The sequence below is a fragment of the Erigeron canadensis genome, chromosome 2 (genome assembly GCF_010389155.1).
Source record: "Erigeron canadensis isolate Cc75 chromosome 2, C_canadensis_v1, whole genome shotgun sequence".
NCBI lineage: Eukaryota > Viridiplantae > Streptophyta > Magnoliopsida > Asterales > Asteraceae > Erigeron > Erigeron canadensis.
The window spans coordinates 27847177-27866044 of record NC_057762.1 but is presented as its reverse complement, the minus strand read 5'-3'; the positions used below and the strand labels follow the sequence as shown (position 1 = coordinate 27866044).

Genomic DNA, 18868 nt, shown 5'->3' with positions numbered 1-18868 from the left:
AAAGAAGTATGGTCATTTGCATTTTTGGTAGTTTAGGGTAGTCCCAAAATCCACCTTTAGGCAACTATTACTTCAAAATATTAAAAAATAAAAATCACATGACAACTTGTATGAGTAGCTCGGTTTACACACATTCTCTCTTTCGTGTCTCCCTTTCTCTCTAATAAATAAATAAATATACTATAATATTAACCCCATATGGCGCAAATCTCCCCATATTAGGTTAACCTCACTCATCGGATAGTGATTGTCTAAATTTGTAAACAACTCTACCAAGTAAAGTTAGATGAATATTGATCCTTAGATTAAAGTTGTTGTGAACTTATATTTTTAATCTTTTCTTTTTCTCATTTGTCATATATCCACATCTCTAATCCATACATTTTATGTATTTATGACTTGTCATTTTTATTTTATAAGTGTTATTGTTAATATATAGTGATATTTTTGGCATGGAGATTGTGGGAGCTGTTAAAGTTTGACTTCATTGTTTAGTAAATTCAAAGTTATAAGTTTTGTTTTTCAATAAAAACTAGTGTTATACCCGGCCAATGGCCGGGGATAACAAACTATAAATAAAATTTACTTTGTAATTTTATTGTTCATTCTACATTTTAGTTTATAAATAATATTTAAAAATAATTCAATAACAAAAGAAGCAAATTTAAACACATAATAACATTATATGAAAAGAAAAATATATATTCTTTTTTTACCATTAGAATATTATAATAATAGTAGTAATAATAAAAACTACACAACATTGTAGAGACAACAAAATAATGACAATAAAAATTAATAATAATGATATATTGATATTAATATAAATAATATTAATCTAATAATATTATTAGCACAAAAAAAATATTAGAATTTGGTTAGTCTGAATTCGAATTTGGTCTTAGCGAAAAACATGTAATTGTCCATCTTAGATATTATTATAAATAATGAAAATATATTAAATCAAAGAAATAAATAAGAAAGGTTGCATTATCTTCCAACAATCCAACTAATTGATTTAGTGGAGATCAAACGACAAAAAGTGTTGGTGTTTGTTTGAAACCCACAACCTAGCTAAAGAAGGCAAGCATGCAAACCAATCAACCTATCTTAAAAGTAATGAACCACTAATGAAAAGCCACGAGGACAACTATTGTTAACGTGAAAAGTTTTTAATTAGGTTATAATTCTAATAGCTTATGTTTATATAACTTCCAAAACTATAAGCAACTTGAAATAGTTTTTTAAAAAAACTTTCATATGTAAGATTTAAATCATTTTATTTTTATCAATAAAAATAATGAAACCTATTGATGAATTTATTGTTACTGTTGAAGATATTAAAAAACAAAAGTTGTCTAATATCCAATGATAAATTTTTGTTATTAGTGTTATGATTATAATTATTTTTAAAATTATGGAAAGAAAATAATAATAAATTTATTATCTCCAAAGGTAATTATTGTTTTGATCGTCATACGATCTCAAATGAATCAATCGCTAGTTATTTGATGGGGTAAAATTTATTTGAGCTAAGATAGTAATTTTATGAAAATTAAAGTGAAACCTATAATTTCATGTTGAAATTCTAAGAGGATGTTTGGTATAATAAAATGGAAAGAGAAGATATAGAATGAGAATAACTTCTCTTGTTTAGTTGCATCGGATAATGAAATGACAAATGAGAAGTGAGAATTGTTTTCATTATCTACAAATTCTAAATAATGAATGAAAATAATAATAAAAAAATTAAAATTTTATATTACTTATTTTGTATCAATAACATAATTCATCTATACTGCCTTATAAAAATTATTAGGTGGTGTTGAAAGTTTAAAATGTTTGGGATATGTGAATTTACTTATTTGCCCATACAACATCCATTAGTTATTACCCTTCTTTTCCATATTTTATAGCCTTTTTTTTGCAAACACTCTCCTCTTTTTTTGGCAAACAATTACACTATATTCTCGAGTTTTTGTTAAATGAAAAGAAAGGAGAAGATTGGATAGGGGAAGAAAGGATAGATAATTACATAAAAAAGAGGCATTCTCGAGCTGAAAGAAAAGAAAATAAAGTTGATAGTTAAATGTATTATTGAGTTAGAAGGGAAGGAAAAGAAAGGATAAAAAGATACAATTTTACATTTATAGCCTTGTAGTAATTAAAACCTTTATATAAGTTTGAGGGGTATAATAATAACTTCACCACTTTTCTTTCCAAATCTTGCCAAAAGTGGCAAGAAAGTTTTGAGATCAAAACATCCTACTTTTCCCTTTCTTTTAAAACAAAAACTCAAGAATATAAAAACTAAAAGTTTCGTACCCTTTATTTTCTTATTTTTTCAAAATAAAACTCAAGAATGCACTCTTAAAGACACAAACGAACCAAATCAAGAGTCAAAAACAAAATAATCATGATACGATAAACCCTGTCCATGATATCCGCCGCAACGTGCGAGTTTCTCGTTCTCTTTCAAAGTATTCTTTAAAAAAAATAGTATTTTCTGTCGGAAGTTAATATTTTCTTTTTTGTTACATTTACATTCTTTACCAAACACCCCCTTAAAAAAAAACAATCAATCCCAAATCCAATTCCAGTCACTCCTCGCTTTTCCATTTCTTCTAAAACCCTCGATATCCAGAAACCCTAAAATTCAATCAATCGAACCAAACCGATATCACAAAAATGTCATCTACGCTATTAGAGCTAACACGAGCGGCTCACGAAGACACCGAGCGGCTCGAGAGACTAATTGTGAAGGATCTACAAAAAGATCTGGCTACAACCAAGGACCGTCTTGCACGGAGCCACCGTGTTCGCCATATCATTGATCAAATCACTTCTACAACTCACAAACTCGTAAGTTTTTTCTACATTTATATTACTTTGTAATATTCTGTATCTATAGGTTTTGAAATCGGATATATGTACTGTATTTTTAGGTCACCTTTTTTGATATATTCCATTAAAATGATATAATGCTTGTAATAAATTAATTGTTTATAGTTATATGCTGCTTCTATATTTATATAAATAATATATATGCTATATCTATAGGTTTTGATGTGGACCAGTGGACGCATGTTTTGTTTTTTAGGTTATTTTGCGAGTATAAATTTATACGGTAAAATGCATGTTAATAATATAATTTATATGTGTTAATACTTAATACTTAATAATGATACGCCGTATCTATATGTTTTTTTAGGCTATAATCTTCTTATTTAGGTGTTTGAAATCCGGTAGATGTATATTTTCTAGGTTATTTTTTTTTTGTATATATTTGTGTTTTGACTGTGTGATTTTATGCTGCATCTATAACTCTTTGAATTGACATCTGTACTGTTTTATAGGTTACTTTTGGATATATTAGGTTAAAAGTATAATGTATGTAACAATCTAATATTCTCTTTTAGTATGTTATATATAATAGAATTATATAAATAGGGAAATGTGCGTTGTTAATATACTTATACCGGCTTTGGTAGGCTATATGTACAGGTTTCAGAATGGATCATATGTACGTTTGTAGGTATATATATAAGCTAATAAGACAGTTGTAATACATGCTAATGATCTAGTTATATAGGTATTTGTCTATTTGATTTGTAACTGTATGCTATAGGTGTTGAAATCGAAGGTTGTACTATTTTGTAGGTTTTCTTGTGAATCACATAAGCAATGTCACTCATGTTTATACATCAATTATGTAGGTACTGGATTTCTGACAGTATGCTGCAGGTTTGAAATCAGATAGGCGTACTGTATTTTTAGGCTGCATTTGTGAATTATGCATGCTTATAATCCAACTATGTAGTTTTTAGATCTGCGATGATTTAACTTTAAATTATTGCGCATCTGATAACTAGTTATGGTTCTTGTGATCCCAGGTTGAAATCTATGAAGATCAAGACAATTCGAGGAAAGATGAAATAGCTGCCTTGGGTGGACAAACTGCATCGGGCACTAATGTTTTCAGCGCATTTTATGACCGACTGAAAGAGGTAACGCTTTCAGATTTTTGTTGTTTTTCGGATTGTAATTTAATTTGTAGGCCTCATGTATTAATGGTTGGTTACCCCTGTAGATAACATGCTAAGTAGGTTTTTGGGTGGCTATTGTATCATCAGTGGTAGTTGCTTTCATAGTTATTTAATGTTGCATATCTGTAACAGTAGTTTAACTTCCTCCCAGTTTTGTCTTTCTAATGGACACACTGGCAGTCTGCTGGAATGGTTGTGGAGCCATTTATTTTGTGCTTGTATCATATGTTATTTTACATTGTTTGATCATGTAGCTTTTGATCAAGTAGTACAACCCTGTACTTTGTTGTAGTTTTTATGATTGGAGTATCAGCTTATTGAAAGTATGAAATTCTCCCTCGTTCTCTATAGTTTCTTGATGGCCAGCTTTGAGAAATCATAATAACTCACATAATTTAGAAACACCATAACGTCCTAGAGGAAATGAATTTTGGCTAACATACCCCGGGCTATTCAGATTATGTTGTCACTGCATATACTTAGTTGTAAAACTTTCTTGCACAGATTCGTGAGTACCATAGGCGGCATCCATCAGCACGAGTTATTGACACCAGTGATGAATCCGAGCAATTACTTGAAGAGGAACCACAAATTGAGTTCAGTGGAGAGGTTAGTCACTCTCCATGTTTATCCTAGATTCCTAGCATCTCTTTCTCTTTCTACGCATTCACATTTAATCTTTTGGAGTTTTTTATACGAATCATATTTATCCAGTTTATAATTTTTGGGCATTATTTGCTTCCCTGTTAAGTTATTTCACGAAGCTCCTTTTTTGCAGGAAGCTTCTGGACGCTACCTAGATCTGCATGAGCTGTATAATGATTACATCAATACTAAGTTTGGCAAGGAATTCATCAAGCAGTTTGACAAGCAATTTGATTATTCCTCTTACCTTGAAGTGTTTTCACAACCACATCTTATCCCCCGAAAACTGAAAATATCAAGGTATTAGATTTAGAATGTTACAAGTTCTGGCTGTAGTATCTTATATGTGTTTATACGTGTTATGTGGTTATATAGTTACTGATCACTTAGTTGCAAGTTACATGAAATCTGTGGGAAAATTTGTAGTTATATGTTAACATAATATAAAATTCTTTTGAAGATTATTATAAACTTAGTTGTGGCGGCATATTGGTGTCTTGATGTTTATCTAACGTTTTGGTATATGTGGCTGGCCTAAAGAAGGGAAACCCTTGATTGAGTGTCTAGTTCTTGTTATCTCTTGATTTTTAATTTTCAATGAATTGTTCCTAAAATCGTCTGTTTATCTAAGCATGTGCATTTTCATCTATAGATCTGATTGTTTTTGTCTCTCAAGGCAATACAGGGAATATCTCAGCAAAATGATAGAGTATCTGGTGTATTTCTTTGAGCGCACAGAGCCCCTGCAAGATCTTGATAGAATATTCTCAAAGGTACTTACTTGTGTGATCTGCTTGTGTCTTTAATTTAGTGCCCATGTCAATTTTTCTTTCATTTGTTATTAAATGATGTACATATGTTTTAAGCTATGGGTAGCTTCAATGTTTGACATGCAAGCTGAAATGTATACTGTTATTTATCTGTTGAATTGCTAAGCAGATCTAGGGGACCTCTATAGCTTTGTTGTTTATGGTTTATCACTAATTATGTGGACACTTAGGTGGAAATATATGTAGTTCATCTCATAATATATGAACTATTATTGTTTTTTAGATTTGGCAAATATATATGAGTATGAGAAGTTTCGTACTATACTATTTCATACATTTGCCTTTTGAAATGACTAGTTTTAGTGGTAGAATTACTTGAAGGACTGCAAAAGTTAAAAGATAACTGATGAATACAGACTAGTAAAGCTGATCAGTTGTCAGCTCTAAATTTCTTGATTCTGTGAATAGTTCCTAATAAAAACGAAATTTATAATGGAGTCATATGTCCAAGCATCCTAAAGATTGGTGCTGCTAGTAACTTAGAACTATCAGCTAAGTTTTTTTGGACCTTCTTAGTGTCACACACAATAGATTAGCTATTTTTTGGATCATATTATTGGTCAAACGTGAAGGTGGCAAAATAGGCAGGTCGGGCTGGTTGGATATCCAGTTGAAACATTTAATGCAATACTTTTCTTCCCATGTCGGGTTTGGTTGTTATGGAATTCAATTAAACTAGCATACTAAATATATCTATCTATCTATCTATCTATATATATATATAATAGTATTATCTTAATGCTGTTATTGTTAGAACTTAACCTGAAAGTAGGAACTGACTCAGTTTTGGTTTGATCAGTCCTTCGGGCATACTACATGTTGGGCAACCCCTTTTGACCAGTTTTGGATGCTTAGATGGTGACTTCAATAGTTCAATCTACCTGTCTTAATTGGCAATCTATGCATGTACTGATTCTTAAGCATATAAATATGCACTAATTTGTCAAAAATCTATTCACGAGTTTATCTTATTTCTTGGTTTCAGGTTGTATCAGAGTTTGAAGAGCAATGGGATGATGGCAAAGTTGATGGGTGGAAGGACGAGGCTCAAGAAAATGGACATGATCCTGAACAGCATGCTTCAATTGATCTGGACTACTATAGTACAGTTGAGGAACTCATCGAACTTGGTCCTGAGAAGCTGAAGGAGGTAAGAGGGCATATTATACAGATTTTTGGTAATATCGTGTGATCCTAATAATGGACACAATATAGGGTATTAATAGAGAAATTTTAACTTTATTTTGCTAACTAATATGCTTGAAGTACCAAATCTAACATGATTTACTATCTCTTTATATTGCAGGCATTGAGTGTCCTAGGATTAAAGACAGGAGGTACTGTTCAACAGCGTGCCGAAAGGCTTTTTCTCACAAAGGTATTTGCGTTATGTTTTGTTTAATTTGTTTCACTCTTTACTCTTCTATTACGCGTAAGTAAACTGAGTGTTTTTGTGGGGTAAATGATCTTTTGAAAAGCTAAGAAGTGAAATACTTATTAAGTCGTAATGATAAAGTAGTATTTCGTTTTGCATCGGGGATATTACTCGTCATAAAATCATGATAAATAAGGATGTGGTGAATCATTCCATTTACATTGAGACTTTACTTTCAGGTTTTGGGGCAGATGTATCCTCAATGTGAGTTATTCCATGGCGCTTGTATTCTGTGTCTTTTATTACTAAATAAATCAAATACCAGGGTGTCACTTTTATTGACATTGTATTTTCTTGCAGCACACCCCTCTTGAAAAGCTGGACAAAAAACACTTCGTTAAAGGTGCCCAAAGACCCCAACAGAATGGGGTGGTTGCTACTTCACACCAAGATGATTCTAAAGAAATTGCCCTCATGGAGGCTAAGTTAGTGAAGCTATGTGAACTCTTATCTGAGGTAAATATTTTTTTTTTACTTTTTATTGTTTTTTCCCTCCCTTTGGATGATGTAAGAGACCTTTTGTATCTTTGTGCAGATAATTACTCGAACCAAGGAGAACTGTGTGAACAAACAGGCTCAGCGATACGAGGAAATAGATAGAGAGGATGTAAGATCAGTTTTATGATTTTATCTTATTATATATATGTAATGTCTACTGTGGCCTACCTTTTTTACCATAATTTTCAGGAGGAAGTACCTGAAGTGGAGAGTGACGAAGATGACCAGCAGATTTATAATCCTTTGAAATTGCCAATAAGTTGGGATGGAAAACCTATTCCATATTGGCTCTATAAGCTTCATGGTCTTGGTCAGGTAATGTTATACTCCCTTCATCCTATAATTTTATTTGGTTACGTTATGCATATTGATATTTTATATAATATAATATTAACATTTATGTATTTGTGTGTCTAATTATCCTTCAGGAGTTCAAGTGTGAAATATGTGGAAACTACAGTTACTGGGGGCGAAGAGCTTATGAGCGGCATTTCAAGGAATTTCGACACCAATATGGTATGCGTCGACTTGGCATCCCCAACACCAAAAATTTTAATGAGATTACATCAATAGAGGTATGTCTTACTATAAAAAAAAGTTTACTTATTTTGTTTAGATTTGGTTCATGTATATTTGGAAGTATTATAATCTTGTTTATTACTTCCGTGATTACTACACAGGAAGCCCAAAAACTTTGGGAGAGAATCAAAGAGAAGCAGGGGGTAAACAAGTGGCGACCGGAACTCGAGGAAGAATATGAAGATAGAGAGGGAAATATTTACAACAAAAAGACGTACACCGATCTCCAGCGCCAAGGCTTGATATGATTCTCAAGTAAGTTTATCGTTACGTTTATAAAGGTTAATTATTGATGATACATCCACATTCTACCTTTAAGTTTCTGCTCTGCTAATGCGTTTGCTGTGTTTTGTTTGCAACATTTGTCAGAGTGGAGATTCGAATTGTATCTGGGTTGCATTTTCTGTGAATCTGTGTAACCTATGTATTGAAGTGAGAGGCTGCTAGCGTAAACTGAGTAACTTTTGGTCAAAGATGTTAAAATCTTTATGCTTATTTTCCGAGAGCTACATGGTAGTATTTATTATAATGTTTAGATCATTGATGCTGATCAGTCAGTTTGTTAAATCTTTCTTTTGTCACATACAAGGAAGCCTGACCTCCATCTCTGTTATGCACACTAGTTATCATTTTGTGTTGGAGCAAATGTAACAAGCTATTCAGGTCCTTTGCCAACTCGTTCTGAGGTTTAAATTAGATGTAATAATATCCTTCTGAATGTCGACCTTTTTGCGTCAGGTTTTTGTTATTTGTTTTGTGCTATGAACATGTTAGATGTTTACAAATTATCATATAAGCATATATAATATCTGATAATATTCTGCACCTATTGTCCACTTTTATCTCACTATATCACTTTGTTAAGATGCTGAGTAGGTTGCTTAAAAATCATATGAGGTTTATCAAGCTCACCAAACTAATGTGATGTCTTAATGTTCTGAATAGAGGTCTTGATTTAATTTATGTTCTCAAAGAAAATCTCAAGTTTGAACATTCTTAGCTAAACTACATCTCGGGGATGGCGATTATCGTCACATGTTAACCTGGTCAGGTTATATACATTTGATTTGAAGATTCGTTTTCCCCAGCTAACTTGAACATGTAGATTTGGCCCAGGTTCAAAACTCCTGGCTTACCAGAACTTTACTGAGAAAACCTATTTCATTTATGACCAAGGTGCACTTCACTTGATAGGCACCAAGGAGAAAAATCCCAAAGTTGTCCAAGTTTGTGTCTTGCACAAAAAGAAGTTTTATTAATCCAAGATGCCTAATACATCAAAGATCATAAATTCTTATAGATCATAAATTATCTTCATGTTGCAGTGAATGTTTTCTTTTTTGTAAATTTTCAATTGAATGAAATATGAACACGATGTATCTCACCATATATCAAGATTATAATGATAATTTACATGATATTATAACATTAAGTAACTTGCTAAGCAGTCAACAAAATACTTAGAGCAAATCAAAAGAGTCATAATAAGCCAAACTTATCATATCAATTAAATAGCTACCTGGTTTTGTAGTTTAAGCTTACCCGGTTGCCCGACAAAGTTCAAAAAAGAAACTTTACCTATTTATCTGAAGTACATTTAACTCGATAGAGATTTACATAAATCGGAAACAAAACACCAAAACTATGATTGAAAAATTAATGAGGTGCCTATTAATGTAGTATCTTTCGAACAACCCTAAAAGCCTCTGCTACAGGTCTTTTACTATATCTAACATTCTTTATTATCTTATACAAAAGAAAACAAAAAAAAGCAGGTTAGGTTAGTAGAAGAGCTCCTCCTTTGTCAAAGACACCATTTCTGTACTCTTTTCCCCTATATCGCTATCACTCTAATTCATAAATTTTCTGCAATTCGGTGCTTTACATAAACACGGGACTTTGCTGTCATCACTCTCATCTGGATCAAACAAGTAATCGTACCTATAACCACAAAATACCAATCAAGGTCAATAGAAAGTAAATCTGAGAGTTAATTTGGTGACTGGTGTGGCAATAAAATCACTTACGTTAATTCATCACCAGTGGTCACATTTGTTCTTGCGATAAGTACAATGCGGCTTTCGTCACCACCAACACTCATGATCCTTGCGTAGCAGTTTGGCATGCACTAGGGACAAATAAATGGAAAATGATAATCGGGTGAAATTATGGCAAGATAGATAGGGGTGTTAAATGGGTGGGTCAAGTAATGGGTCAAAACAGGTAATGTAAAAGTATGTGGTTAAATACTTAAATGAGCCAGGGTTGACCTACAAATGTTTTTTGTCCATTTCTCAAAGAACTAAATAAAGAATAGACATGTTAAATATAATTACAACATTTTACTAATTACAATAAACAAGTATTTTAACCCGGGCGTTGCCCCGGGAGAAAAACAAAACTCTCATGACAAAAGTTAAAAAACATTAAGCCGGAAAATACAAAAGTTAAAAAACATTAAGCCGAAATATAAAATTTTCGTGGCAAAAGTTAAGAATAAAAATTGTGATCAAATGTAAAGAGAATGAAGCTTTGGTAACAAAATTTGGAAACCAAAAGTTAGGTGGTAAAAAACAAATAAAAAAACTTTCGGAGCATCAATAAGTACTTGTAACTTAAGCATGTAGGGGTGTACTTTTAGCTACAGTACTCCCCCCTCACATGCCAAAGTTCCATTTTAGTATATATATATAATAATTATCAAAGCATTTTTATAAATGATTTCAAAGGTTATATCAATAAACAAATGAACAATCCACTTTGGGCTATTTGTGACCAATTTCATTTTTAGCATCAATTAACCTCACCTATTTGACCCATTTGAGGTTAAAATAAAGATAATTCATATATAAATAGGTCGAAATTGCCAATTCTGGAACATAAATTATGTTATAAAAGAATAGTTCGGGGGCCTACAGAGTGATTGATAAGGCGAGCAACATTTCCTTTATCTGTTGCGTCTACAACGACTTCTTCACTGATTTTAAATAGCTGCGAAGAAACAAGATTTTGACCAATATGATTCAGTTTTATTCTTGGTTTGAAGTTGTCACTTGTATGAAAAGATAGGAAAAAGTCAAAAAGCTCACATAGCAATCTTTGCCTTCTCTTCGATATTGTGCTTCCCTTAAATCAGCAACACTTCCCCTCACTTGTTCACCACGATATTCCAGAACCTGGAAAGAGTGTTCATGTAAATGTCCAAAATACCCATCAACGAGGACAGAATAGAAGAATCTAGTTGAACCAGTTTCTTCTATTGGCTACTAGTCTACTGCACATAATATTTATAAGTATAACAGATAAAGTATTCGAATTTACCATTTCACCTTCCATGATATTTCGACGTGCAAAAAGGCCCCATCCATGAATTCCTGATTTACCAAAGCAGACACGATCATTTTCTGTTCTCTGCATGTGCAACGAAAGCAAAAACTTTACAAACTCATTTTAAAGAAAGATGGTTAATTAGTATCATATCCAAGATTGAACGCCCACTGCAGAAAATTATTAAATGAAGCATGCTGATGTTTAAAAAGGTTGATAACTTGCCTGTAAATGACACAGTCTTTCTCTGAAAGTAGAAAAACTTCGAGGTTCTTGCATTTCCTGTTAAAAGAAAATATCATGAATTTGATCAACAAGGCTTTTACTGAAATTAAAGCTAATACACTCAACGTCAAAACTTTATTAATAAGAAAAGAAGAGAATACCCTATGGCTGTTCAACCGTTGAATTGTTGTTAAAGAGTGATGACATGGTCTGGTAACTCGGTGCATAATTAGCCCATCTACTGTCTTCTTGCAATAAAAAATCAAACAGGGTGTAAATCATTATGTTTGTGGCTTAGTAACCTTCACCCAGTTTACTTATACATGGATCCATTTGGATTATTATCTCAAATCAGTAAAATAAAAAAGCCTTGGCTAAAAAGGGAAGGCTCAAATGAGTCAAAAGTCATCCAGTGTGCATTTTCAATGCATTCAACAGTTCAACTTCATAAATTGTTGAATTCAAAAACGATTATTTAATACTACAGTTAACACATTAGTTACTCACTTTTTCTAAGACAAATGTTTTTTGGATCAGCCCAAACCAACCATAACCCGCACTAAATATTGGTCCTTTCGACCAGAATGTGTTTCAATCTGCAACCTGCCCCTTTTGCCATGCCTACATATCTACTACTTAGACTACCTTGTTGTGTGATCTTTGATGCACCCTGCACCTTGCTGCTGAATATGGCTCCACCTCTGTGGAAATTTCAGAGATTGAAGCTTCTTGTAGTTGTAGTCTTCTAGGTGTAATCAATCGTGAAGCAGTCTTTGTATTGTTTAAAATTAGGCTTTTAGCAGAAATGACCCCACCAGGTGTCTGTATTATTAACACGGTATCAGGATTCGGAGCCCTGAAAAAAAAGAACACCCCAAGACTGAGACTCTACTAGAGGCAGAAATTGGTGAATTGGTTAACAGGTAGATTTTTGTATGGGTCAAATTGTGTTGGGCAAGGTTAACCCAAAACACTATTGACCTGCCCATCACAAATGATTTGTGTCAAATATGATTACAAACATCATATTTAGTGCATTACTAACCTAATATTTTACATAAAAAAAACTTGGGAGGTTTATGCACTAAAAATATTCTTTGCATCATTCATGACCTGTTTGACACATTTCTTTTTTAGCTGACCTTTCTTTAATACCCATTTCGGTTTGAGAAATACCATACCCCAAACTGACCCATCCATATGTAATATGGATGGAATTGCAATGCTATCGCTTGGTTTAGAGCAAAATGTGAATTGAACCAAACTGTGAACGTCTTCAAATCAAAGTCAACGGCTGATTTGGTTCAGTCCAACGATTTATAAGTTTTCAGTTATAAATTTTTTTTGAGTTGTATCAGTAACTATAATCCAAGTATTGGTTGATTGAACTTGAACTTAAAACTCAATACACTTGACATCTTGTGAACTATTACCTGTGATAAGCACAGTATGACACCATTTTTGTAATCTGCTTTCCATTCTTTTCCAGGGAATGCAGCTGTCGAAGAACAATAGACTTAGAATTGTTGTAACTTCCATTTCGAGGCTATGGAAGACTGATGATTATAGTTAACAAAAAAACCCGAGATATTGTATGGTATATTAAGTAGAAAATTAACAGGCTCACCTCCATGCGATAGCCAGCCCTTGATGCACATGTTGCATGATAATAAGTAGAACACTTGGAACATTGTGTACATGATCCATGACTTTGCTTACAAACAACACATATCTGAATTTAAAAAAATAAAAAACAAAGTCGAGTCAACTTAAAGACATTAGAGTCAAAGAAGGCCGGATGTAAAGAAAACTGGTGCTAAGAAGTTTTTTTTTTTGCCATTCAAGGTTGTCTTACGAAAGAAACCAAAAAAGCATACTTTTGATGTCGGTAGTTATTTGGTCCGAAAGAATCCATTTTTTGGTTCATATTCAGTGTTATTTTTGCAATTTGACTAACAGTCATTCTCCTCAGACTACATCAAGTCAAACATCAATCCTTTATAGGCGGAGAGAGTAACTATTCTTATGCTTTTCTGTATAGTAGAAAACAAAACATGGTGTACCTTTACAAAAGTATTAGACGGGATACTTAAAATTCCAATCGCAGGCTCCATTTTCTCATCATTTGCAAAACAAACTTCAGGCCTAAACCAAGCACATGTTACGTGAACCCACAGCGGCTGAACATCGGTAGGTTTCAAAGCACCACCTAAAATAGAAACCAGAAAGTGAAAATCTGATAATTACCCTAACTGAAGCTTACTAACAGAACTGTTCATGCATTTGAGAATAATGTGTGAACGCAATATTCATAGATAATGTGAAAAGTACATGCCTTTTACAGGACAGAGGCAGCATTCCCGCTCAATATGTGGCGTCTCACAGGATCGGCAGACCCACGATGTGAAATCCTGAACATTTCTTGCACCATAGCATTCTTGATGCACAGCTATTTGACATCTGTCATGCATAATGAAATATCAGAAAGATTTCTCAGCATCTTTTAATGAGACCCACCAAAGTGAAAATGTTAAATGACCAAAACAAATAGGATGCTGACTAGACCTGATGCATATAATGATTTTGTTGTAGTCCCAATCTTCAATCCAGCGGCATACAGCACAACGTTCGGTTGTCCACTTGGCATATACTGGCTCATATTTTTCTATAAAATAAATCAATTTAAAATATGTGAATAAACCAGAGGTGGCAAAATGGGCGGGACAAGAAATGGGTTAAAGGGTAATTTGGGACGGTTCTGGTTGATCCAAAACACATTTTGTCCAAACTATATAAACATTCTAGAAATAATTAGTTTGTCAAGTATCTCTACTAAGCCAAATTTATCCGTAATAATCCCATGTTTTCATGACCAATTTAAAAGATTTAATGCATTGAAATTGCTATAAGGGCAACCTTCGACTCATTCATCCCGTGTATTAAAAGATTCTTAGAGCCGCTAGAGATAATACATAGCATGAATTGACTTGATGACAGGTGAAGGGGTCAAACTTAACACTCTTAACATATATATAAGTTATTAACCTCAAGCCTACGTCCTAGAAACTTGTACAAACCTTGTAGAAAGCTAAGCAACTTCTGCTTTCGTGCTTTCAGAGAGGGGCGTTTTTGAGAATTGGCGGAAGCAGCAGTACGAGCATGATACTCAGCAACTTGAAGCATCTGCAAAATAATAAATTTTGTCAAATTCTGAAAGCAACCCCTACATTATTGGTATCCAAGTGTAAACTGCCGAATGAATTTAACAATAATCAGAAAAGGCAATAACCGGTTCTGTGTACAGACCCATTGTTCTAAAGGCAGCAAAGAATCCTTCACTCTGATGCTCATCTTCCAATTTTTAACTTTTGACCCTGTATGCCGCTCCCATTCACTTAGTGCCAGTTTTTCTGTACCACAAGATCCACAATTGCACACAACCCTAAACAAGAAAGGATAAAAAAGTAAAGTTACAATATTAGATTCATTTAACTATAAAAAGAAGTGCAAAAATTGTTTAAACATCCCATCTATCCACATTAAACAGTTTAAACTAATAAAATGACATTTAGTCATAAGCTAAGTGAATCTTTTTGAACTATATATAAGTATCAATTTAATGTACATAAGAGGCTTATACATTAGCATGCCACTTTACTCATATAGAGTTCCATCTACAAGCCACCCGTATAAGACATTTACATCAAGATTTATATGATTTAACCAATACGAGAAAACACAAAAATAATACAACTCTGACCAAGTGTAACATTTTCAGATAGTGCAAGTAATGTAATCTAATAAGAAAAAACTATCATCAAACTCAAGTTTCCTTTTTTGAAGAGAGATAGTGTCATAGTGACGTGTTGTATTAATTACTAAAGGTTTCATAGTTTTTATACATATATTAAGAAAAAGAAATAATTACTACATTTTAAAACAAAATCATGCATTTTCGGGACTAATTAAAAGTGGATACATAACCTATGGCCTGAAAGTGATATATATGCTTACAAATGCAAGCTCGGATAATATATGCCTTCCACGCCGGTGCAAACAACAGTGACCTTGTCAGGTTGTACCATATCCTCCTGCTTTTTATTATATCTGGAATACAAACTTTATCATTAGTAAAGAGACATTGTTACTTGCTTTGGTATAAAAATGTTATCAATAACTAATTTAATAAAAACCCTAAATCATGCATGTCTAAGTAATATATCACAGACTTACCTGTTTTTAGGCTGATAAGTTTCTGAATCAGATAACTCAAAATTAAACTTTACTTTGCAATCCGGGCAGTAGTAATCGCTTGTCCCCATATCCTACAAAATGAACTTAACTTATAAGCATGTAAAAAATTATACACTAGACTTTTAAATAGCTGCAAAGCTTGATGATCACCTTGAAACGATGACCAGAGATTTTATCGCATTCTGCATGTACCCACACTTTACAACCATCGCATCTTACCTGATGTAATCACAAACTTAGTTCTTGAACGGGAAAGATTTCAAATAGACTATGATATGTTTCTTACCCATTTAACAGTATCGGAACGATTCCATATTTTTTTGCATATTCCACAAAAATGTTTTAATTTTGTCATCTGCAAAAAAAATTATACAAAAAATAGAGAGAGAGAAGAATGTGATTATCACAACTATATGATGACAAGCAAGAAGTGAACAGCATAAAATCAGACATGTTACACGAACCCTGGCACAGGTGTTACAGAGTAGACGGTTATTAGAAGACGCGTCTTTCATTTTCTGCAACATTCTAAGCGAGATAGTTGAGCCACAGCCTTCACATGACTGGGAGGACTGCCTCTTGATTATTTCCTGCAAAAAAAGCACAGAATGTTAATATACATGAAATATTTGAACATTAGAGAAATTGTTTACTTACCATCCTTTGAGAAACACGTTGACGTTCATGTTCTTGATTTGTTTCCAGGGACTCGTGAAACCCTTTTGGGATAGAATCAAGATAATCTAAGTTACCAGCCGCTGCATTGATTTCAACCATTAACATTTCCGTAAACCCGTGTTCCGCTAGAAATGCCTCCTCAATGGCTGAACGAAGCACACTCGGTTCACTGTCATGCAAGTCAGTCTGACCCTGAAACCTGAAAAACAATAAACTTCTCATCATATCCATCCCATTATTAGCTACAAGGTGAAAAAACATATTAAAAAAAACTGAAGTACAAGCAAACCTGTCAACATTTTCTAAGAATGAATATATCATGTCACTTCCAATCCATGCATAGTCCTGTTTATCGAATATTAGCATATCATAATTTTTCACTATCCGGTACCAAAGACTATAATGACCAATGAAAAAAATCCAAATAATCTTACCCTTTGTGTGCCATTTCCCGAGTACCCAAAAAACATGACACAATAAGCATCGTCAACCCGAAAGCCAAGAACTTGTTGAGGAGCATGCATTATCGGGTCAAGAACAATAGCTGGCCAAGCTGGATAATGCTTTCCAGATTTAGCCCACACAATATCACCAGGTGAAAATTCATCCGGCACTTTGGTAATCTCATTATTCTTCGAAAAAGCTTCTCTTTTCTTCCCAACCAACATTGTCTTACCATTCTCACCATTTTTTGGCTCATTATACCTCGAATACTTCTTCACCTCAAAACCCTTAGACACCTCCTCCTCTTCCTCATCCTCGAATTCTTCAAACTTAGGTATCGACTTACGATTCTTATAACTAACTTTATCCACATTAGACTTCTTGGGCAAAACTTGTTCTTTAATTTTCGTTACCTTAACACTAGACTTAGGTGCAAATTCAGGGTCTAAGTTAAATTCTTGCTTATCATTATTACTACCATTATTATTATAACTATTACTACAACCATCATCATCAAGTTTACATTTTTCTTCTTTTTTCCAATTATCTAAAATCGAATCTTTATACCGAGAAGGCAATACCTGAACTCTTCCTCTTGATGTCCTCACCAATGGGGGCCTTTGCACCGGTTTCGCCACAATTTCATCACAAACAGCCACATTGCTTTCATCTTCCACCACTTCCGGTTTAACGACCACATTCGGTTTCGAGTCAACGATCACCACCGTGCCGGCATCCGTACAGATACGCGGAATCACACCAGCAGCAACATGAAACCCCAATTCACTTAAACTTATGATCCCAGCAGCAACTTCACCCAAAAGATGTAAAGGATAATACCCACCATTATTTCTCCGGCTGCCGTCTCCGGCGTCAATTTTCCGTTTCTTCCGTCGTTCGCCGTCGCCGGAGTTACTATTACCACACCGTTCAATACTCGGCATTGCTGATTTTAACTTCCTCTTAATTATCATATTCTCCCCAAACCCTAATTTATTAATTTAAAAAAAAAAAAAAAAACTAAATCTTAGAAAATTGAAAAACATAAAAGCACTGAAATTTAACACAAAATCGAAATGGGTATTCGATTTTATAACTGGGTTTTTGATTTCATGAAAGAAATTTGATTAATTTTGATGGGAATTTGTGTATTTATATAAATATATATAGATATAGATACAGATAGATACAGGTAAATATATGTATAGATATAGATATATGAGTTGTTGTTTTTATGTTATATATAAAAGAAGGTTAATAATTTCGTGAAACAAACGTTAAAACAAATCATATGAAGTGTGAGAGATTATTTTAGAAGAAAGAGATTTTGTTTTATTTATTTTTGGATATATAGATACAATGTTGTGTATGTATAGGTAAGACTGAAAGAAGGAAAGAAAAATGAGAGAGAGAAAGTTTTAGTAGCATAACTTTAATGGCTGGCTAACTTGTACCTAAATTGGATTTCAAAGAAAAAACTTTTAAGTTAAACTAGTACCAGTACTTTCTTTGATAGATTTGTATATATCTATATCTATATCTATATATATATATATGTTGTACTCGTTCTTCATTCATCATTTGAAAAAGTTTTGTTTCTTGAAGAAACTTGAAATTTGTTTTGGTTTTTGTAAGAAGTGATATAAATCAATTGATTTATATTTTTGGTTATGTAATTATAAAGGCTGAAATAAAATTCTTTGATTTTAAAGATTTGTGATGATGATTTAATTAGCTAGCGAAATTTTCAGGAAACATTCTTTTTTCACTTTCGTACTTATATAGTCCCGCCAAGTTTTGTAACAGTGATAATGTGTTTTTGATTTGAAAATATAAATGAATACCCTTATATATATTTAATTCACATTGGGTCTTAAGTGAAAAAAACCACAAACAAAAAAGTTATA

General features: G+C 33.0%; 2 protein-coding genes across 2 annotated transcripts; one reads left to right on the top strand and one right to left on the bottom strand.

Moving 5' to 3' along the window:
- Positions 1-2570: 2570 nt before the first annotated feature.
- Positions 2571-8770, top strand: LOC122587053 (splicing factor SF3a60 homolog). Its single transcript, XM_043759123.1, has 13 exons — positions 2571-2862; positions 3894-4007; positions 4551-4655; positions 4825-4991; positions 5368-5464; positions 6507-6671; positions 6828-6899; positions 7257-7412; positions 7492-7563; positions 7644-7769; positions 7883-8029; positions 8135-8288; positions 8403-8770. Exons 1-12 carry the CDS (start codon positions 2689-2691, stop codon positions 8279-8281), a joined length of 1542 nt encoding a protein of 513 aa, XP_043615058.1. The 5' UTR covers positions 2571-2688; the 3' UTR covers positions 8282-8288; positions 8403-8770.
- Positions 8771-9518: 748 nt separating this feature from the next.
- Positions 9519-17939, bottom strand: LOC122589639 (histone-lysine N-methyltransferase ATX5). Its single transcript, XM_043761954.1, has 23 exons — positions 16952-17939; positions 16807-16862; positions 16497-16716; positions 16304-16429; positions 16126-16194; positions 15990-16058; positions 15819-15910; positions 15600-15692; positions 14892-15027; positions 14663-14768; positions 14151-14250; positions 13921-14045; positions 13649-13794; positions 13213-13317; positions 13019-13083; positions 12231-12441; positions 11747-11830; positions 11586-11642; positions 11355-11444; positions 11123-11209; positions 10950-11024; positions 10061-10161; positions 9519-9974 (listed from the first exon to the last, which is right to left on the bottom strand). Exons 1-23 carry the CDS (start codon positions 17933-17935, stop codon positions 9884-9886), a joined length of 3288 nt encoding a protein of 1095 aa, XP_043617889.1. The 5' UTR covers positions 17936-17939; the 3' UTR covers positions 9519-9883.
- Positions 17940-18868: the final 929 nt, after the last annotated feature.